The sequence below is a fragment of the Sorex fumeus genome, unplaced genomic scaffold (genome assembly GCF_029834395.1).
Source record: "Sorex fumeus unplaced genomic scaffold, SorFum_2.1 ptg000166l, whole genome shotgun sequence".
NCBI classification, from domain to species: Eukaryota; Metazoa; Chordata; class Mammalia; order Eulipotyphla; family Soricidae; genus Sorex; species Sorex fumeus.
Genome location: NW_026606223.1, coordinates 886,173 through 907,375, shown reverse-complemented (window position 1 = coordinate 907,375; position 21,203 = coordinate 886,173). Strand labels below are relative to the sequence as shown.

The 21,203-nt window shown below is 60.8% G+C and overlaps 2 protein-coding genes across 2 annotated transcripts in view; one reads left to right on the top strand and one right to left on the bottom strand.

Annotated features, from left to right (window-relative positions):
• The window catches only part of RTF2 (replication termination factor 2), a 33,139-nt gene that overhangs the window by 4,602 nt on the left and 7,334 nt on the right, over positions 1-21,203 (top strand). The window contains exons 2-6 of the mRNA XM_056107448.1: positions 8,431-8,520; positions 10,504-10,598; positions 11,391-11,484; positions 12,099-12,238; positions 14,259-14,337. Coding sequence (XP_055963423.1) covers positions 8,452-8,520; positions 10,504-10,598; positions 11,391-11,484; positions 12,099-12,238; positions 14,259-14,337 — 477 coding nt within the window. The 5' untranslated portion in view covers positions 8,431-8,451. The remainder of the gene's footprint in view (positions 1-8,430; positions 8,521-10,503; positions 10,599-11,390; positions 11,485-12,098; positions 12,239-14,258; positions 14,338-21,203) is intronic.
• On the bottom strand, positions 15,283-19,194 carry LOC130016712 (beta-1,3-galactosyl-O-glycosyl-glycoprotein beta-1,6-N-acetylglucosaminyltransferase 7-like). Its single transcript, XM_056107445.1, has 3 exons — positions 18,237-19,194; positions 17,052-17,147; positions 15,283-15,509 (listed from the first exon to the last, which is right to left on the bottom strand). The coding sequence occupies exons 1-3, from the start codon at positions 19,192-19,194 to the stop codon at positions 15,283-15,285; spliced, it is 1,281 nt and encodes a 426-aa protein (XP_055963420.1).

Below are 21,203 nucleotides of genomic sequence, written 5' to 3'. Positions count from 1 at the left end.
CCTGAAAGAGCCTTGAATGTGGCACTTTTTAAAATCTCAGGGCCAGGACGAAGGAGACGTTACTGGTGCCTGCTCGAGGCAATCGATGAACAACAGGATGATCGTGATCGTGGGTCACACCCAGCGATGCACAGGGGTTACTCCTGGCTTTGCACTCAGATATTACTCCTGGCAGTGCTCGAGAGACCCTATGGGACGCTGGGAATCAAACCCAGTGTGCAAGGCAAACGCCCTCCCGCTGTACTTTCGCTCCAGCCCCGAAAGCTAAATTCTTATCTGACCTTTTTTGGTTTTTTGCTTTTTCAGTTTGGTTTGATTTGGGGGCCACACTGGGGGGTGCTCAGGGCTGACTCCTGGTTCTGTGCTCAGGGATCAGTCCTGTCTGTGCTCTGGGGCACCATAGGCACACTGGGCTGGAACCCGGGTCTCCTGCATGCAAACATGTGCTCAGGCTCTGGGTTGTCTCCCTGGTCCTCTCTCTGATCTGCTGGAAGCAATACGGGAAGTCGCTGGCTCACTCAAGCGTCTGATACCATCCAGGGCAGCCCCACACCCCACTCAGTTTTTTTTTTCACTGAGCCCCAGATGGGGCTTGGTTTGGTTGTGGTCTTTGGCCACATCCCGCTGTACCCAGGGATCACTCCTAGCAGGGCTCTGGGGACAGTAGGGGGTGCCAGGGATCAAACCTGGGGCAGGTGCACGCAGGCAAGCGCCCTCCCCTCTGTACTCTGCTCCAGCCCTGGCCCAGATGTCCCCACTGGAGATGTCCAGAGCCTTAGTCTGGGCTGGCCCAAACCAGGGCAAGCTTTTGCTTCTGTGTATGTCCTTGATTCTGACTTGATTTTCCTGGGCTAGATCAGGGCTCGACCCAGGAAGGTTTTATAGTGAGAGAGATGCGGTGTTCCCAAGCTGAATCAGGCACACACACACACACACACACACACACACACACACAGTACACACAATATACACTCACAGCACACACAAAATATACTCACAGCAAACACACACACAATATGCACTCACAGAACAAACCATATACACTCACAGCACACACAAAATACACTCACAGCACAAACACACTATACACTCACAGCATATACAATATACCCTCACAGCACACACAAGATATATTCACAGCACACACACAATATACTCTCACAGCATACACACACTCTCCACTCAGCACACACACAATATACACTCACAGCACACACACACACACTGTACACTCACAGCATACACTCACACGTGTACATTCACACCACAAGCACACTCACAGCACACACAGTACACTCGGCACACATTCACATGTACACATTCGTACCACACACACACGCACAACACACACAGTGTACAGTCGCAACACACATTCAGATGCACACACATCACACATTCTCACAATAAACGCTCATAGCACACATTCACCTGTTCACAACACACACACACACACACACACTCCCAACACACAATATACACTCCCAACACCCAGACTCACGACAAAGACAGCCACACCAGCAGACACACACTTGGAGAGATCACAGGGTCTCAGGGTACACCAGGCCCCCCTCCAACCCCCAGAAATGAGGCTCAGGCCACACATGTACACCATCACCCAGTCCCTGACACAGCTCTCGGCCCCTGTCTTTGTCACACTCTGCAGCCCAGTGCTCCCGACAGGCCGAAGGGCCAGCCCCGCTCCCACCCAGAACAAGCTGTGAATGCCCAGGTCAGGGCCCTTTGACGTTGGCTGGGTCCCAGCAGGAGCCCCTGTCCAGTCAGTCATGTCCTGGGGTCGGAGCGGCTGCCGCCCGCGGCCAGTGAGTGTCCTCTGTCACGGCAGCAACAGTCCCTCGGTTCACCCCCACAGCCCAGGCTCTGTGCTCACACTCTGTGCTCACACTCGGTCCCTCACACAGTCACTGGTGAATGGACGCGTCCCTTCTGACCACGGAAGACCAAGGACAGAAAGCGCTGGTGTGGCCAAAGAGATCGGACAGCAGGTAAGACCTTGCCCGCCGTCCCCCTGGGTCAGTCCCCCGCACAGAGCCGGAAGCAAGCCCTGAGCACCGCCTGGCCTGGCCCTGGCCCCCACAGAAGCACTGGTTTCCAGCTGTGAAAACTGGGCAAAACTTGGCACAGGGATTAAGGCCAAATCCCCAAAGCCCACCATGGGTCACTCCTAAGGACATAGCCCGGAACAGCCCCTGAATCCGACTCCCTGCAGCCCCCAGAGCAAAACTAGCACTAGCACGGGCCTCCCGTTGTTCATCAATTTGCTTGAGCGGGTCCAGTCACATCTCCATTGTGAAACTTGTTGTTACTGTGTTTTGGCATATTGAATGCATCACGGGTAGCTTGCCAGGCTTTGCCGTACGGGCGGGATACTCTCGGTAGCTTGCCAGGCTCTCCGAGAGGGGCGGAGGAATCGAACTCGGGTCAACCAGGTAGGCCACGTGCAAGGCAAACGCCCTACCCACTGTGCTATCACTCCAGCCCAGAGGTAAAAGGTAAAGGTAAAGGCCCTCCCGTTGATCGTCGATTTGCTCGAGCGGGCCCAGTAACGTCTCCATTGGAGACTTTGTTGTTACTGTGTCTGGCATATCGAATACTCTCGGTAGCTTGCCGGGCTCTCCGAGAGGGGCGGAGGAATCGAACTCGGGTCAACCAGGTCGGCCACGTGCAAGGCAAACGCCCTGCCCACTGTGCTATCGCTCCAGCCCAGAGAGTCATGAAAATGTTGAGCTGAGCTGAGCCTCTCCTCTTCCTTCCCTTTCTTTATATTTCCACTGATTATTCAATAGATAACAGCTGCTGGAAACATTGTAAGTAGATGAAAATCACCTTCTTGGGTCCTGAGCGATAGTACAGTAGGGAGAACGCTTGCCTTGCATGTGGCCAGCCTGGTTCAATCCCCGGCATCCCATGCCCATGGAGAAGCAACTTGCCTCGCCCGCAACTGACCCGGGGTTGGTCCCGGCATCCCATAGGGTCTCCTGAGCACCACCAGGAGAGATTCCTGAGTGCAGAGCCAGGAGTCAGCGCTGAGCATCACGGGGTATGGCTCAAAAACACCAAAAGTGAGTCAAATCCCTTTCTCTTAGCAACTTTCTGCTCAGTAGTTTTGCTTGGGGTCCAGAGTTCTGTAAAGTTTCCTCTGCAGGAGCGGAGAGGAAACGGTGGGCAGGGCGGCTGCCCGGGTGCCAGTCTGTCAAGCCAGTCCAGTTTCCTCACGAGCCTTCAGGTGGCAAGAAGAGGCCCCCAGTGTGAAGAGCATGCGGGAAACATATTTCTGGTTGCCTGGAAATGATTCGTTTATGATCAAACATCCCCCCCAAATCATACGTCCCCCCAGTCATGCGCCCCAAGTGTGCCACAGCTGCCCGTGTGCTACCAAGTCACGTCCTTTTCCTTCTCCTCATCCCCCAACAAGCATCTGCTGAGCGTTGCCTGACCTCAGTTCCCCACGAGAGGGCCGTGCCTGGGCCCACCCCATGGCGCCTCAAAGCTTCCCTGACCATGCGCGCAGGAGAGGTCATGAGGCCAGACTGTGGAGGCCCTGGCTGTCCGAGGCAGCCCTGAAAGGTGTCCCCCAAAACTGCAAAGTAAGGGGCTGGAGACATAGGACAGCGGGCAGGGCGTTTGCCTTGCACGTGGTGGGCCCGAGTTCGATCCCGGGCATCCCATACGGTCCCCTCAGCACCACCGGGAGAGGTCCCTGAGTGCAGAAGCAGGAGGAACCCCTGGGCATCGAAGGGTGTGCTGCCCCTCCCAAAACAAAAAACAAGGGGGCTAGAGTGATAGTACAGCAGGAAGGGCGTTTGCCTTGCGTGCAGCTGACCCGGGTTTGATTCCCGGCATCCCATAAGGTCCCCTACACCTCCAGGAGTAATTCCTGAGTGCAAAAACATCCCTGAACATTGCTGGATGTGGCCCAAAAAGAAAAAAAATAATCTGCAAAGTGAAAGTGCTTTTTTTTTTTTTCCCCTTCATCAGGCTGGAGCGATAGCACAGCGGTAGGGCGTTTGCCTTGCACACAGCCAACATGGCCGACCCGAGTTCGATTCCTCCACCCCTCTCGGAGAGCCCGGAAAGCTACCAAGAGTATCTCGACCGCACGGCAGAGCCTGGCAAGCTCCCCGTGACGTATTCGATATGCCAAACACAGTAACAACAAAGTCTCCAATGGAGACATTACTGGGCCCGCTCGAGCAAATCGATGAACAACGGGAGGACAGTGATACAGTGATTTTCATCAGGCTGGGTAGACAGTAGAGTTGCTGCATGCTAGGCAGGCGACCGGCCTGGCTGCATCTCTGGATGGTCTGGGTCACCCCCAGTACCACCTGGATGGTCTTGGTCACCCCCAGCACCACAGGGTCCAAGCAGGTCCCCATTCTCAGGCCCTCGCATGGAACCACCCTCCCAGTTGACTGAGAATCACTGGGAGGGTCCCTGAAGCCCTCTGAAGTCCCCACAGGGGCTGGCAAAAAGAAAAAGTCATCTTTCTGGGAGTTCTCTTCTCGTTCCTTTGGGTCCCACCTGGCATAGCTCATGGCTTACCCTGACTCCGAACACAGGGCTCACTACTGGTGGCTCCCAGGGGACCGTAGTGGGTGCTGGGGGCCAAACCCCAGTCAGTCACATGTAAGGCAAGTAGCTTCTCCACGGTACTATCTCTCCAGCTCCTGGTGACGTTCTTTTAATGCTGTGACATTCCTCAAAAGATCTTAGGGTCCTGGATGTTGCTCAGCGGTGTAGACCTTGGCTTGGCACATGTGAGGACCCTGGTTTGATCCCCAGCACCACATGCCAAGGAGAAAGAAACCCGAACCATTCGGACCGGCGAGCTGGTTTGGAAGGCTGGAGCGTGTGCTTTGCATGTGACAGCTCTGAGTCCCTGAGCACCAGCAGGAGTGACACCAGGGGTGTAGGACCCCTTGCCCCCACGTCCTAACCTCGCTCTCCAAATGGGTAGGAACTCACTTAGCAGCTTTTTCCAGGCGGAACTTTCCACTACGGCAGTGGGAGGGCGCTTGGGTGGAGTGCACCGCCGGGTATCAGACTCACCCACTCAGAGGTTCGGAGGGTTTGGGAGTGACCGGCACGGGGAGCAGAGCATGCCAGAGACCTCTGCTATGACCCCAGGGCTGCAGATGAAATGCAGCCACACGCCCACAGGACAAGTCCCAGGGAGAGCTCCCTGGGGAGTAAGATCCCCTCGTGAGCCTGAAAGGGGAAACATCCCGGGTTTCCGTGACAGGCCCCACACAAGGACCCAGGGCAGAGGCCGCAGGGCTGGGGAGGGACGGGCCACTGCAGGGGTGAGGCATCAGGGGGCCACCCGAAGGTGCAGAGTCCGGCTCTATTCAGGCTTCATCATTCACAACAAAGTCTAGATGTTTCTCAGCTGCCCAACAGAGCAGCAGGGAGAACAATGTCCTGAAAAAGGAAACGGAGGAGGAAGAGAAAGTCTGTCCACCCACATGGGGTGGCAACAGTATTTTTTTTGGGGGAGGGGGCGGGTTGAGGAACAGCGAGTTTGTACCGAGACGGGGCTCCCAAGCCTCTGTCATCCCTCCAGCTGGGGGACTCTGAGCCTGCACCCCGCCTAGGCCTCGGGTTGGTCGCGTCGCACGCAGAGGACTTTGTAGCCCTTAGCTCTCGAGACCGAGAGGACAGCAGAGGACAGGAATCCCCCCAGACACGGCTAAGAGCTGCAGCGTCGACCTTTGGTCTTCCTTCCTAGGGGCAGCTGGACTTTGCAGGAAAGAGCACTGATTGGAGAGTTCGTCTGAAGATTCTTGGGGTTTTGCTCTTCAGTGTTGGATCTTCTTCCTGTTCTTGGTGGGGAGAGAGCTAACCAACCTTGGACCCTGGCCCCAGCCTTTCCTCCCAGAAACTTCCAGAGACGGGATTCTCGCAGAACTCCTCCCTCTAGGGCCGGCCCCCACCCCGGGCACCCCCTGCCCCCACAAGTAGGTATCTGCTTCCTCTGGGCTGGCTGAGGAAGTGAATGTGACATGTGCCAAACTCTGAGGTTGCAAGGTCGTGACCCTCACAGAGTTGCCGCCTCCGGTTGGCGCGCGCGCGCACACACACACACACACACACACACACACACACACACACACATCGCACGCCAACTCACCAAGGGTCGGCATTGATGCTCATTTCAGTATGGAGAACTCCATCTCAGAACCCTTCAAGCTTTCATCACCACATCACTGCTGCTTCCAAGAGGGGGATATTTGCGGTTTGGTTTGGTTTGGTTTGATTTGGTTTGATTTGGGTTGGTTTGGTTTGGTTTGGGTAGGTCCAAACTTGGTGATGCTTACTCCTGGCTCTGGGCTCAGGAACCAGTTCTGGTGGTGTTCAGGGGACCCACATGTGGTCCTGGGAATTGACCCAGGGTCTGGTAGATGCAAGGCGAGTACCTTCGCCCCTGTTTTATCTCTGGGGCCCCAACATCAGTGCATATTTCATAATGATACTGACTTGTTAATTAAAAAAAAAAATGTCAGGGGCCGGAGCGATAGCACAGCGGGTAGGGCGTTTGCCTTGCACGCGGCCGACCTGGGTTGGATCCCCGGCATCCCATATGGTCCCCCAAGCACCGCCAGGAGTAACTCCTGAGTGCAGAGCCAGGAGTGACCCCTGAGCATCGCTGGGTGTGACCCCCCCCCCAAAAAAGGGCAAAAAATAAATCCAGTCTTCAGAGGCTTCAAGACAAGTACATGCAGGTACAAATGGGAAAATTTCTTTTTTTTTCCTTTGGGGGGGCCACATCTGGGGATGCTCAGGGGTTACTCCTGGCTCTGAGCTCAGGAACCAGACCTCGTGGGGCTCTCGGGACCGTATGTGGTGCCAGGATCAAACCCAGGTCAGCCACACGCAAGGCAAGGGCCTTCCCCGCTGTCCTGTTGCTCTGGCCCACGCAAGAGTCCTTAAGTTTACAGCAGAGCAGGGCTTGGAGACTCTGCGGTCAGAGTGTGTGGGCGCCCTAGAACGTTGCTCTAGGGTTGGAGCGATAGCACAGCGGGTGGGGCGTTTGCCTTGCACGCGGCCGACCTGGGTTCGATTCCCAGCATCTCATAGGGTGGTCCCCTGAGCACCACCAGGGGTAATTCCTGAGTGCAGAGCCAGGAGAAACCTCTGTGCATTGCCGGGCGTTACCCAAGAAGCAAACAATTTTTTAAAAATTAATAAAAAAAAAAAAAAGAACGTTGCCCTCCTCGGGCCCAGATGCAGAGTACGGGGGCTGAATGGGTTTGTCTTCCTGGCGGCAGACTCCAGCCAGCACTTTCTTCCGCACCATGAGGTATGGTCACAAACCAAGGGGAAAAGGCTCGTCATCTGGATTTGCCCCATTGCTGATGCCCTTTCTGTACAGGGGTGGGGGGCAACACAACCCTGAGGAAGTGGCCCCCGCCACTGCCGCCACCCCCTCCCTCCACCCCTGCTGTCGGCTCACACTTAGCCCTGGGGCCGGCCACAGCTCAGCCCCCAAGCTGCTGTTTTCACATACTTGGCGGGTGTTTGGAGGGTCTCACTCTTCACTTGTGGGGCCACTTGTGGTTCACACAGTGAGGTGTCGCTGTGACCCTCTCACTCTGCTGTTCCCCGGGGGCTGAGACACCCTGGGGCGATGATGCTCACCCATCAATGCAGCTGTTTACGGGGAGAGGGACAAAACCCTGGCTCTGCTGGGGACCCGCGACTGTGGGCTCAGCTCTGCAGGGATCCCCGGCGGCGCTGGGGACCAAATCTGGGTGGGCGGCATGCAAGGGCAGCACCTGATCTCCTGCCCTCTCTGTCTCTCTGTCTCTGTCTCTCCACCCACCCCACCTCCGCCCGTGCAAGGCAGCACCTCACCAGCTTACCGCCTGCCCTCTCTGCACCACTCCACCCCCTCTACACGTTGCAGTTGCTCAGTGCACCCCTGGGAATCACAGACCCGGGACCGCCCCCCCTCCCCACCCACCCAGCTGGCAAGGCGGGCATCCTAAGGCCCAGAGCAGCTGTTTATAATTCAAATTCTCGCTCTTTGCTGTTCTCGCGCGTCCCTTGGAAATGCTGAACTCGGCAGAGCCTTTTCCGTGCAGGACGCAGCCCCCGACCACGGGCAGCCCTCTGCCTGCCTTGGCGGGCGCCAGCCGCCACCAGGCGCTGCCCAGACGCGGGCTCCGGGAACCAGGAGCGCAGGCGAGCGTCGCTCTTCTCCAGGGCAACCCGGGTCCGCCCCAGGCCCCGCCCAGGCCCCGCCCTGGAGGCCCCGCCCTTAATCCCCAGCCCAGGCCCCGCCCCAAGCCCGCCCGGTGACCACGCCCCCAGGGGCGTGGCCATGATCTGCGTCATCGCGGCGCGCCGGAAGTGGGCGCGCGGGCGCGCCGACTCCGGAAGTGGCGGCGGTGGGCGAGGCGCGGCCGAGACTCGGGCTCCGGCTTTGCCATGGGATGCGACGGGGGCACAATCCCCAAGAGGCACGAGCTGGTCAAGGGGCCGAAGAAGGTGGAGAAGGTGAGCGCGGGGGGCGGCGGGGGCGGCGAGGCCGGGGCGGGCCGGGCGGACACCGTCCCCTGGGGCCTCGGGCTTCCGCGCTTCGGGGGCTGCTGGGGGGCCGGACTCGGACTCGCCGCCCCCCTGGGGTCGCCACGGCCCCGCGGCCTCCCGCCTCCCGCCACGGGGGCCGCGCCCGGGTTTGGGGACCGCCGAGGCCGCTGTCACGGGGGTCGGGGGAGGGGCCGTGGCCCCCCGGGGTCCCCCCGCCGGGGTCAGGCCAGGGGGCGGCGTGCAAGGAAGGGCCCCCTCCCCGCCTTGCACGCTCCCTCCCTCCCACCGCCTCTTCTCCCGCTCTTTTCCTCTGTCTCCCTTTCCCTCTCCCTCTTTCTTTCCCTCCCTCTCCCTCTCTTCCCCCCTTTTTCTCTCTTCCTCTCACTCTCTTTTTTCTTTTTTTTTTTTGCTTTTTTTTGCTTTTTGGGTCACGCCCAGCCAATGCTCAGGGGTTCCTCCTGGCTCTGCACTCAGGAATGACTCCTGGCGGTGCTCGGGGGACCCTATGGGATGCTGGGAATCGAACCCAGGTCCGCTGCGTGCACAGCAAACGCCCTCCCCGCTGTGCTCTCGCTCCGGCCCCTCTCCCTCTCACTCTCCCTCTCTTATCTCCCCATCTCTCCACCTCCCTCTCCCTCTCTCTTTCCCTCTCTCCCGTTCCCTGGCCCTCTCCATCCCTCTCTCCCACTGTCTCCCTCTCTCGCCCTCTCCTTCTCCTTCTCTCCCCCTCTCCCTCTCTCTCTCTCCCTCTTTCCTTCTCTTTCCCTCTCTCTCCCACTCCCTCTCCATCTCCTCTTTCCCTCTCTCCCTTTTCCTCTCCCTCTCTCTCCCTCTCCCTCTCTTCCTCTCTCTTCCTTTCTCCCTCTCTCCCTCCCTCTCCCTTTCTTTCCCTCTTTCCCTCTCCCTCTTTCTCCATCTCCCTCTCGATCTCCATCTCTCCCTCTGTCTCCCACCCTCCCTCCCTCCCTCTCTCTCTCAGAATGAGTAGTGCACCCCTTGCAGTACCTCGGCCAGGGAGGGTTGTTGTCACAAGCAGGATGCCCGAGGGAGTGCTCGCAGTGATGGCAGTGCTGAAATGATGAAATGATGCTCCCCAGAGCCAGCCCGACTGCCCCTGAGCTCGGAGCTTGGACAAGTACCATAAGCCCGCAGTCCCTCACCTAACCAGCTACCAGTTCCGGTGGGGGCTGTGGCTCAGAGGGCTCACACTCGCGCCTCGCATGTGGGAGTCCCAGCACGGACCCCCACCCCGAGCAAACAAAGCATAAGGGTCTTAGGAAATTGAAGCGAACTCGCAGCTGGGTGCCCCCCCACCCCCCGCCCCCGACCAGCTGCAGACAGATGCAGCGACAGGAGCGTGGAGCGGGGGTTTGAGACGCACACAGCTCTTTGGCAGCTGTGGCCACAAACGGTGAATCCAAGAATCTTTCCTTTTACCTTTTCCTGTTTGCTCCCAGATGGGGCGGCCTGTTAACATTAATTCTGTTTCACGGTTTGGGAGGAGAGAGGCGCTGGGTGTGAACTACAAGGGTGAAAATGCCGTGAAGGTGACGTGGGGGGCTGCGTCAGAATTTTGATGGTTTAGATGAGGGTTTGCGGTGCCTCCCAGCTAATCACCTACAAAAGACCCCTCGCTTCTGTTACAAACTGGTGTCTACACCAAGAACTGGAGTCCTTGTGCTGAACTTTTCAAAATATGGCCTGGTGTCTGCACTAGGGCTGCGGTGGGCTCCTTGGGCACTGTGGGATTGTCTTTCTAGGTTCTGCTTCTACCCTGGAAGCCTCCGAAGGAATGGTGTAGGTGGTCGGTTAGGGCTCCCCTTCTTTCTTCGTAAACAACCTGAAGTCCTAGTAAAGGGGGGGGGGAACCCCTCCGCGTTTGGTGTTGCTGATTTGGGCCAGATGCCTTTCAGAGGTGGGAATTAATTGAAAGGATTTTTCTTCTTGCAGGTTGACAAAAATGCTGAGTTAGTGGCCCAGTGGAACTATTGCACTCTGAGTCAAGAGATTCTGAGGCGACCGATCGTCGCGTGTGAGCTGGGCAGGTCTGTCCCCTTCGCTGCCTGGCATGAAAGCCTTGGGTTGGGGGCTGGAGGGATAGCACAGTGGGGAGGGCGTTTGCCTCGCACGCAGCTGACCTGGGTTCGATTCCCAGCATCCCATAGGGTCCCCTGAGCACTGCCAGGAGTGATTCCTGAGTGCAAAGCCAGGAGTAACCCCTGAGCATCGCCGGGTGTGACCTGAAAAGCAAAGCAAAAAAAAAAGCCTTGGGTTGGTTCCTGCTACTGCAAGTTGCAGGAGTGAACATCTCAAGAACTCTCACTGTGGCACATCCTCACCCCACTCACATCCTCACCCCACTCGGCCCTCAGACTCCCAGTTTGCTGCCCTTATTTTGATTTTCTTGTTGTCTTTTGTTCTTGTTTCGGGGCCACACCTGGCAGTTCCCAGTGCCACGTACAAGGCAAGTGCCCCACCCGCAGTCCTGCCGCCCCGGGAGGGCTGAAGTGACAGTACAGCGGGCAGGGCACCAAGCCAGGCCCAGTTTGGTCCCCAGCCCCGCATACGGTCTCCCAAGCCCCGCTAAGGAATGACCCGCGGGCCCAGAACCAGGAGTGAGGCTTGAGCACAGCTGGGTGTGGCTCAAAAAACTAATGAATGAACTAAGAGACAAATAAGCACATCTCTTGAAGTGCAGTCAGGAGGGGAGTCGGGTTTTTCCCGTGCTGTGCTGCATTTCTGCCACCCAGTGTCCGGGACGGTGACCCACCGTTCTGTTTTCTTTGGTGTGAAGAGTGCTACTTGCAGGATGTCCTCACCAGTCCTTCCTGTTGCAGACTGTACAACAAAGATGCCGTCATCGAGTTTCTCCTGGACAAATCCCCGGACAAGGCCCTGGGGAAGGCGGCCTCGCACATCAAAAGCATCAAGGTGAGCGTGGGAGTGTGACGGGCGGGCGGGCGCGCTCTATCGGACTGGGTGCTCCGAACCCAGCCCCACCCGGCAACGTGCAGACCAAGACCAGTCCGTCGTCCGTCCCCCCCACCCCCCACCCCCCGCGCTCCCCAGACAGCGCCTTGTGTGGTGTCATAGATGTGAAAGGCTCAGTTTGCGGCCGTTGCACAGGTGTGTCACCTTCGTGGTGGGAACGGAAGCGCCCGTCAGACTAACTGGCTGCCTGGGCTCTCGCTCGGGGCGAGAGAAGTGAGAGAGAGGAAAGGTCACTTGTTTCGGGGCCGAATCATCCTAGAAATGTGCTGAAGAACGTGAGGGCCCTCCCCCCACCCCCGGTTTGTGGGGTGCTTCCTCGACAGGGGCTCTGCTCCAGCACGAGCCAGATCTCAGACAGCTGAAAGCCTGAACCCAGCCAACGGGTGTGTGTGTGTGTGTGTGTGTGTGTGTGTGTGTGTGTTGAGCTTGGAGGAGTGTGTGTGTTGAGCTGGGAGGAACACACGCCTTCCTTCAGGGGTTCCCGCTCACAGGCACGGGACCATCTGCCCGCCCCCCGCCCCCTGCGTTCTTCAGCTGCTGCTGTTTCCTCGCAGAACGTGACGGAGCTGCGGCTCTCGGATAACCCCGCCTGGGAAGGGGACAAAGAGGGCACGAAAGGCGACAAGCACGACGACCTCCAGCGGGCGCGCTTCATCTGCCCCGTGGTGGGCCTGGAGATGAACGGGCGGCACAGGTCAGCGCGGGGGGCCGCAGTGAGCCCCGCGGGCCAGTCGGGGGAGGGGGGCGGGGTCGGGGCCCCCCGCAGGCCAGTGGTTGGAGGGGGTGCAGGGCCCCCCCCGGTGAGCCCCGCGGGCCAGGCAGCGCTGGCATCGGAGGTGTGCAGGCGGTGGCCGCTCAGTGGTCACCAGCTCTGGGTATTTCACGGAAACAGGGTCAGGCCGTGGTGGCCTCTTGCTCCCTGCCCATGAGAAGCCCCCAGAGGGGCACCAAGGCAGCCACCATGTGTCACCCGGGCTGCCTGCTCCTCGCATCCCGGCCCTCTGTTTCCTCCTCCCTTTGGGGCTCAGGCTCTTCTCCTTTTCCTCTTTCGGGTTAATGGACTCTGCCCCTTGGGGCTTGGCCCTCAAGTCCTCTGGGCCAGAAAATGGGACCGTGGTTATTTGCTGTGTTTCAGTCAAGTTGATGTGATTAGAAACGTGAGAGTTGGAGCCGGGGAGAGTCCAGGCAGGGCGCTCGCTTTGGTTGGATTCCGCAGCACCACCGGGAAAGACCCCCGCGTGCGGAGTTCGTTGGAAACCCTGAGCCCTGTGGGCGTGGATCCCCAAAAATGGAAAGCAAGAAAACGTTAAAGTTGCTGACCGACTACAAACATCTGGGCTGAGTGTGCGCGCTCAGGGGCCAGGGCACGTGTGGCGGGCGGTGACCACGACCCTGGTTCCAGCCCTGGCAGCACGTATGTCCCCGGGACGCCCACGTGGCCTGAGCACAGATGCGAGCGACCCCGCGCGCAGAGCCAGGAGCAGGCCTGGGCCCTGCCCGGTGGCCCCCAGACAAGCTTACGACAACGCTGAGCGTTGTGGAAGGGAAACATGCGTTTCCTACTCCGTGATAATTCATGAATGTAACTATGGGATTGGCGGCCTGGGCTTCCCCCCTCCCCCCCTTCCCCGTCCCAGGGGCTGCAGGAAGTCTTGTTCCGAGAGGAACGCGTAAGGAAAGACGTGGCCAGGTTTCGTAGCACCTGCGGGGCCGGGGAGACCCCCCCCGCCCCCCGACAGGCCCTGCCGGGAAGCCCTTCCCTCCGCCCTCTGTCGAGCCCCTTTTACGGCCTCACCTTGGGGTCTGTGACCTTTTGCTGCCCCTGTGGCCCCCGCCCTGCTGGGCTGCCTGGTCCCTCTGGTCATGCTGTGCCACTCGGGTGCCAGGGTATCGCCAGTGACAGCGTGAGGGCGGCGGTTGGGAGTGTTTGTCCTGGGCCTACTTCCCGCAGTGCCGGGGGCCAATCCTGGCTGGGGGTGCAGACGCCCTGGCAGCGGCGGGAACCGGCCCCCCGCGTTCAGGTCCCCGGGCTGTTTCTGCCAGAGTTGCTCAGTCCCCTCAGCAAGGCCGGGCGCGGCCCCAAAACAAATGAGAATCACAGCGGAGGTGAAGCATCTTTTCTTTACCTTCTCACCCTTTGTGTTGCTTCTGTTGAATGGTGACACACATTGCCCCCGTTGCCCTTCCCTGTGTGTTAGAGTTCTTTACTATAGGCTGTAAATTTCATGTATATTTTAAATATGTTCTCCCCGAGTTTCCCAGAATGTCTTTTAAGTTTATGGTTTTTGTTTTATGGGTTTGTTGTTGGTTTTTTTTGTTTGTTTGGGGTCACACCCAGCAGTGCTCACTCAGGTCTTACTCCTGACTCCACTCAAGCTCGCTCCTGGCAGTGCTCAGAGGGCCATATAGGGTGCCAAGGATTGAACCCGGGCCAGCCATGTGCAAGGCAAATGCTCTTCCTGCTGTACCATCTCGCCAGCCCTTCCCGAGCGTTACTGTGAGGGCTGGGACTGGACATTGGCCTGCGTGTGGGGGTCCGATTTATCGATTTTGAGCGTATTATTTGAGTGATCTTTCCTACGGGAATGGGTGTCACGGTTTTCTTTCCTCTTCGTGGTTCTTGGCCTTCTGTACACCCTGCACGTGTCGGTGGATCCGGGTGACCGATCGCAGGTGACGTCTCCATCCGTCTCTCCGTTGCGTCCTCCCTCCAGGTTTTGCTTCCTGCGGGGCTGCGGTTGCGTGTTTTCCGAGCGAGCCTTGAAGGAGATCAAGGCGGAAGTCTGCCACACGGTGAGTTGGCGACGCTCGCCCGTCGCTTCCGTTATTCCCGCGTCCTTGGTTGCCTCTGAAGCGTGGACCAGATCAGTGGCCTGTCGTGGCTCGTCACGTCCGGCGTGAGATGCTCACTAGGGCGACCTGAGGGAGATGCGCGCTGGAGTGACCTGAGGGATGGAGAATGGAGTAAGACCAACACAGGCTGTGTTTCACGTGACTCGAAAACACTCGTTGGCAGCTAGAGAGAGAACAGCGGGTCTGGCGCTTGCCTTGCACATGGCCAACCTGCGTCCAGGGCCCGGGACCACGTTCGTATGGTTCCCCAAAGACCAAAGCAAAATTTCAGTGCGATTTTCATATTTATTGTGTGTGGGGTCTGCCATAAGCACTTCTCGAGCGTACCTTGCCAGGGCGAAAGGCAGGGCCTCACACATGCAGAGCACAGGCTTCTGGCCTGGGCTGCGTCTCTGACCCCGTCCTGCGTTCCACATTTCGTTTCTTCTCCTTTGGGTTTGGGGTCACACCTGGCAGCGCTCCGGGCCCCGGGAGGCGCCGTGAATCTCCCCGGGGGTTGGGGCGAGGGGGATAGGACAGCACGTCGGGCCTTTGTCTTGCACGTGACCGGCCCGGCTTGGGTCCCTGGCACCGTCTGTGGCCCTCGGAGCCGCGCCCTGAGCGGGCCCTGAGCAGAGAGTCAGGAGTAAGGCCTCGGCCCAGAAAGAAACAAGCAGCTCAGGGGACCAGTGCTCGCAGGGCCCCTTCTTCCTGGCGCTCGCACCCGCGCCCAGTGTGGGATCCGGATCTCAGCAGAGGCCCCTCAGACTCTCCCCACGCTGTGACAGAGGCCCAGTCGGTGCCAGCGTTCCTGAGAGCATTTGAGGACATGCCTATGTCGGGGGTTCCTGAGCCCCGTCCTTCAGGTGAAATGCCCCCAAGCGGGCGACGCCTCCGGCCACCCGCTCAGCCGCTCAGATCCCCGTTGAAGTGCGTCTGGGCTTGGAAGTGCCAGTGTGGCTCCAGGGGCACCTCGGCGCCCCCCAGCACGCGCCTCCTGTGCCACCTCTCCAGGCATGTCACCACCAGGGGGTCCTCCGAGGGCTCAAACTTGTTGGCGAACAAGGAAGGCGCTTGGACGATCCAGGGCAGGTCCCCCAGCCCGTACACGCAGCGGTCCTGGACGTAGCGGCCTGCAGAGAGATGCCCGCCCTCAACTCGCGCCCTGCAGGTGCCCGAGGGGCCCCAGCTCTGCCTCCCCAGGGGCCTCTGCCAGGCTCAGGCCAGTCCTGCTGCTGACGTGGGCCTGCGGAGGGGTCTCGGTGCCCGAAGGACAGGGCGGCGTGGAGGGCGCTTTCCCTGCATGTGGCCGACCCCGATCTGGTCCCCTGAGCACCAAGCCGGGAGTAAGTGCTGAGCGCTGCTGGGAGTGTCCCCAGAAGACCAAGGGGAAAGAAAGGGAAGTGTTCCTTTTCCCTGCCCTCGGTCCCCTCCCGGCACAGAGGCTGTCCCAGGTGAACGTGGCAGAAGTTTAGGGAGTGACCTCACTGGGAGGGGCGGCCTCGTGTGCCCGCTGCGGTGGGCAGTCCCTTACCTGCTGTGGTGCGTGTGGACCCTGCGGGCCCCTGGATTGTGGGTGTACACTAAGGGCTGGGGTGGTTTGCAGAAGCTCAGCCCCGTCGCCTATGGGCTCTGCGGAGGGGTGAGGGGTGGCCAGGAGGGGGCTTTCCTCAGCGGTGGTCGGTGACTCTCAGCAGAGCCGCGCGTGGCCAGTTTGAAGCTGTGGGCACCAGCTCCCGCGGGGCCAGCCCAGAAGTTTCGACACTGGCTCCAGTGACTGAACACTGAGAGCCTGCATGGCTTGAGCACACAGCTGCCTCCAGGAAAGGGCCGGGGTGGGGCGGCCTTGGGGTGCGGGTGACAGCGGGGGTGGGGCAGCCTTCCACGAATGCCCGGGTGACACAGAGCAGGCATTGGAGGCCCTCCCTCGGGGGTGGGCGACGACACTGAGGGGGGGAGGGGGTAGGGGGGCCGGGATACGGGGACTGAGCGTCACCTGCCCAGCACTCTCCTCCCGGCCACCAGGCCTGGTGCTGGCCTGGCGCCCAGCTGGCACCTGCTCAGCGGGTGGCCGGCCCCTGATTCAGCGCTACTTAAACACATGGGCTGGAGTGACGTACGGCCCGCAGGGTGCTTTTCCCGAGTGGCCCGGCCCGGTCCCTGCAGCCCACAGGGGTCGCTAGGAGTGAGCCCTGCGCATGACTGGGTGTGTGTGTGTGTGACCCAAACAACAAAAATAAAAAAATCTACTAGAAATTTCTCCCAGCCCCTCTGTCCTGGGCCTGTCCTGCCCGGAGAATGGCAGGGCTGGCCCACTCTGCGTGACCTTCCTCTGCCTCCCACCCGGCAGCCCGTGGAACCCGGTTTGTTTATGGTTCATTTGCAAATCCAAGTTGCTTGGTCTGCCTGAGGCCGTGCTATGGAAATCAGCTCTGGGTCTGGGGTGTGCCCTGCAGGCGGCCAGGCAGAAGGGACAGGCCTGGTGGTCCCGGGGGATGGGAGATGAGGCCCTTCCAGCCGTGCTCGGGACCGTGTGCAGTGCCCAGTCCAAGACAGGCTCCTGAACCCTGGACCGTCCCCGCCCCCCCCCCCCCCCCCAGGTGCTGTCTGCACACCGCATTCCTCCCCATCCAGACGTGCGTGTGAGCTGGGAGTGTGGCTGGGTGCACGCTCACCTTTGCACCCGCTGTGGCCGCGGCCCTCCTGGCCTTTCCACTTGGTGGCTCGAACGTTGCCCTCCCAGCCGGCATCAGGGGTGGCGCCCGGAGCATCTGGGGAAACAGAGTGGACACCGCGGGCAGCGGCGGGGACGCCAGGAGCACGCAGGAGCCCGAGGCCCCTCCCCACCTCCACCGGGTCCCCCGGGAACTGCAGGGGTGACCCCCACCCCCTAAACACCCCCAAAACAAAGACACGAGGTAACTTGGGGGTCGCCCGGCCTCCAGCCGCGGCCTGGGCCGGCATCTCCAGCTCTGCTCTTTGCGGGTTAGTGTGTGGGGACCACACCCGGCGGGCCTAGGCTGCTCTCAGCCCGGAGCTCAGGGTCACTCTGGGTGTTGGGGACCACGTGTCTCTTCGGGAGTGGAGGAGGGGCGCCCGCTGCACCCCTGCCCTGCCGGTGGCCAACTCGTGTGTGCGCTTGGCGTGGTGCATGCTCCGATGCAGAAAAACACAGTGTAAGGGGCCGAGCGAGAAGACAGCATGCGGGGGGGGGGGGGGGGGGGGCGTGGGAGAACGTTTGCCTTGCTTGCGGCCAACTCGGTTCCAATCCCTGCACCCCATCTGGTCCCCCGAGCCCCACCCGGAGTGATTCCTGACGCAGAGCCACGGGGAAGCCCTGAGCCTCCCCAGGGATGGCCCAGAAACAGGAATAAAAGACAAAAACCACCCAGTGCGGGTGATTGGAAGTCGGGTTTCCGGTGCGGCTCCTGGTTCCCGGGATGCGGGTGGGGCTGGTACCTGCCTCCCAGACCCCAACAAGCGTCAGTCTGCCCGAGACTAGTTTCCCTGCCCCTAAAGGGCCCGCATGAGGGCACCCCAGCGACCAGTACAGTCTGGGAGAGGAAAGGGACTTCCTGAGGATTTCGGGCATGTTTTCTGTGTAAAAAGCAGATGTAGGGCCTGGAGTGGCCGACCCGGGTTCCATCCCTGCCTCCCATAGGGTCCCCTGAACACGGCCAGGAGTGATTCCTGAGTGTAGAGCCAGGAAGGAGGAACCCGAGCATCAGTGGGTGTGACCAAAAAAAAAAAAAAAAGAAAAGCAGATGTAAAACGCAGACACCTGGCTCTGGAGAGGACACAGTCGGAGCCAAGGGGGTCGGGGGACAGGCCCTGCCCCCTGCCCCCTGGCCTGCTCTTACCTCTCAGGCGGTTCAGGGTCACCCAGTAGTGGCGCTCTGGGTTGTGGACGTGTCTGGCCCACTGCAGCATGTCTCGGGCACGGGGGTCCGTCAGCACGAACTCCACGAACTTCCTCGTGAGGACATAGTTGGCGCTCCCGAAGTAGATGGTCAGGTTGTGGGGCGGCTCGACCCAGAAGCCCACGTTGGGGGGCGCGTAGACGCTGCCCCCCGGCGCCGCCTCGGCCTGGCTCCCGTTGTTCTCGGCGGGGGGCGGCTGGAGCGCCCCCGGCGTGATGTTCTTGTCGTTCCACTCGCTCCGGAGGTAGCGGATGATCTCGCGGTTGGTCCTGAGCGGGAAGTCCTCGGCGCAGAGGTTGAGGGCGTAGCTCCAGCCCACCCTGGAGCCCACCAGCTCCCGCATGCAGTCCAGCTCGGCCTGCAAGCGCGCCGGGCCGGGGGATGCCGCCGCCCCGCTCCTCGGCGACAGGAAGACGTTTTCCAGGCAGCCGGCCAGGGTCTGCAGGGCCACCCGGTACTTGGCGGGCGCGTCCTCATCCACGTGGACGCAGTACAAGTTCTGCGGAGCATACACGGCCCGGAGCAGCCGCACCAACACGGTCAGCTCCCGCGGCGCCCTGACGATGTACGCCAGGGAGAAGTTGCCCTCCTCGGCCGACAGGGGCACCGTGATGAAGCGCAGCCCCCGCGAGAGCCGTGAGCAGTTCCCCGGGCCCCGCAGGTGGCTGGCGACGTCCGCCCCGGGCGGGCCCTGGCAGAACCGGGCCACCTGGGGCGCCGCCCCCTTGCCCGCCAGCAGGGCCGTGCACAGCTCGTCGGGGTAGAAGCCGCAGTCTGCCACGGCGGGGGGCGGGGGCGCCCGCTCGGCTTCCTCGGGGGTCCGCAGGTAGAGGAAGAGCGAGACACAGAGGGCCGTGCCCACCACCAGCCCCATCTTGGTGGCCCGCCGCTGGCTCATGGCCGGAACGTGGACGGCCGCCCGCTTCCCATGGCCAGAGATGGTCCCCTCTGGGGTCCCTGAAAGGACAGCGCAGGATGGATGGAGGTGCCCGTGGGGGCAGGGGGTCGCGAGGGCGCGTGGCCTGTCCCAGTCATGTCCCCCTCCTGCCTAACTATGTCCATGACCCGGCTGCTTGACTGTGTCCCTGCACGTGGGTGACCTCGAAGGGACCCTGGACACAACAAGCCTGAAAATGCCCCCCCGCTTGAGTTCCTTTTGGGGGTGGGGGTGTTGGGTTTGGGGTTCCTGGCTGTACTCAGAGCTGACTCCGGGCTCGGCCTTCAGGAATCACTCCGGGGGGTGCCCAGGAGACCGTGTGGGCGCCCTCCCCGCTGTCCCGGTGCTGCGGTGATGGGGTTCCGTCTGACTGTGCCTGGTCTGTCTGTCTGCCCTTGTTTCTGGCGTGGGGGTGCTCAGGGCCGTGTGCAGTGAGCCTGGGGTTCGGGCAGACCTGGGCCCGTCAGCCTGAAGTGGCCGCTTCCGGATTGGGCCACACCCAGCGCCTGGCACCCAGCTGGGCTCTCCGAGTGCAGCCTTAACCCCTTCACCCACAGCCTCCTCACGCCAGGGTGCCCTTAGGGCCCGAGAGATGGCGCAGAGGCTGGACTGGAGGCCTGGGTCCCCAGTGCCCCCCTCCAGGAAGGGGCGAAAGCGGGTGAGTGGGCGGGGGGCCTGCCCTGAATGCAGCTGGCCTGGGCTCCACCCCCCCCCCCCCATCGCTTGATGGAGCTGTCAACCCTCCGTGGTGGCGGGCTGGGGGGCTCAGGAGCGAGCCAGGGGGTCCTCATGATTAAAGGGAGGCACATCCCACGCGTGATCTCTCCCCCCATACACACTCATGCACAGCGGGGTCAGGCAGGCCGGGCTGCCCCGAGTGCAGTGCTCCTAGCCACCCAGTTGAATCCTCGGGCATAAGTTTATTTGAAGTTAGACGTACGCGCGGGCCAGGCCCCACTCTCGGCTCACCTGCTCCTCCCACAGCTGAGGGGGTCAGTGGCGGCTGCCTCCCCCTTGGGCCACCCTCCGCCTTCCTCGTGTCCTCCGGGCAGACGCCCGCCCTCCCTCCTGTCCACTCTCCAGGTGTGGCCGCATGCAGCCTGTCCAGGCAGGGTCTGAGGCTACCGCGAGCACAGCGGGGAGGGCGCTTGCCTCACACGCGGCCAGCCGGGTTCGGTCCCCGCCATCTCACAGGGTCCCCCGAGCACTGCGGGGGTGATTCCTGAGGCAGAGCCAGGAGTCAGCCCAGAGCACCACTAGGCGTGGCCCCCAAAAATGGTGCGATCTCACAGGAGCGGAGCGGGGGGTCTCTAGGGAGAGCACAGCAGGCAGGCGCGCACAGCTGACCTGGGTTTCACATTGGGTGTGGCCCCCCCCCAAAAAAAAATAAAGAGACTAACAGGTTTTGAACCTTCGCTCTGCACCAGGAAAAGGCTTATTTGAGTTACTATAGGAAGGAGCTGCGGCTGGCGGCGTTCCTGTCTCTGAGGCCGCAGACAGTGGAGAATGGTCACTCTCCTGGTGGGAGGGCACGTGGAGGCTTTCCCCGCGCCTCCCTTATTTCCCCAGGGCCTCGTGTATGTTTATTTGCTTGTTCTTGGGTAACACACAGCGATGCCCAGCTCTGCACTCAGGGATCCCTCCTGCTGGTGCCCAGGAAACCATATGGGATGCCGGGGATTGAACCCAGGTCAGCCTCGTGCCAGGCAAGCGAACTCCCCGGCCCTGTGGCCTTCTGTAACCGAAGAACCATTCAACCATCGCTGGGCCAGAGGGTGGTACTGGGGCAGTCCAGGGAGAGTTGTGAGACAGCACCCAGTAACATGGGACAGCCTGAAACGGCCTCCAGCCAGGCTGCCGGGGCGGGGAGGCCTCCGGGACAGCTCTCAGAGTGGCGTTGCTGCCCCTGGCACTTCTTTGTCCAATGGGTCATTTGAGGACTTGAGGCGGGGACGTTTCCCTTCCTGTTG

Excerpts from the sequence above, each read along its gene's own strand:
- LOC130016712 (XM_056107445.1), bottom strand. The coding sequence starts at position 19,194 with ATGAGCCAGCGGCGGGCCACCAAGATGGGGCTGGTGGTGGGCACGGCC. Across the intron at positions 17,148-18,236 it reads GACCCTGAACCGCCTGAGAG|ATGCTCCGGGCGCCACCCCT; the intron begins GTAAGAGCAGGC and ends CTGTTTCCCCAG. Across the intron at positions 15,510-17,051 it reads CGGCCACAGCGGGTGCAAAG|GCCGCTACGTCCAGGACCGC; the intron begins GTGAGCGTGCAC and ends ATCTCTCTGCAG.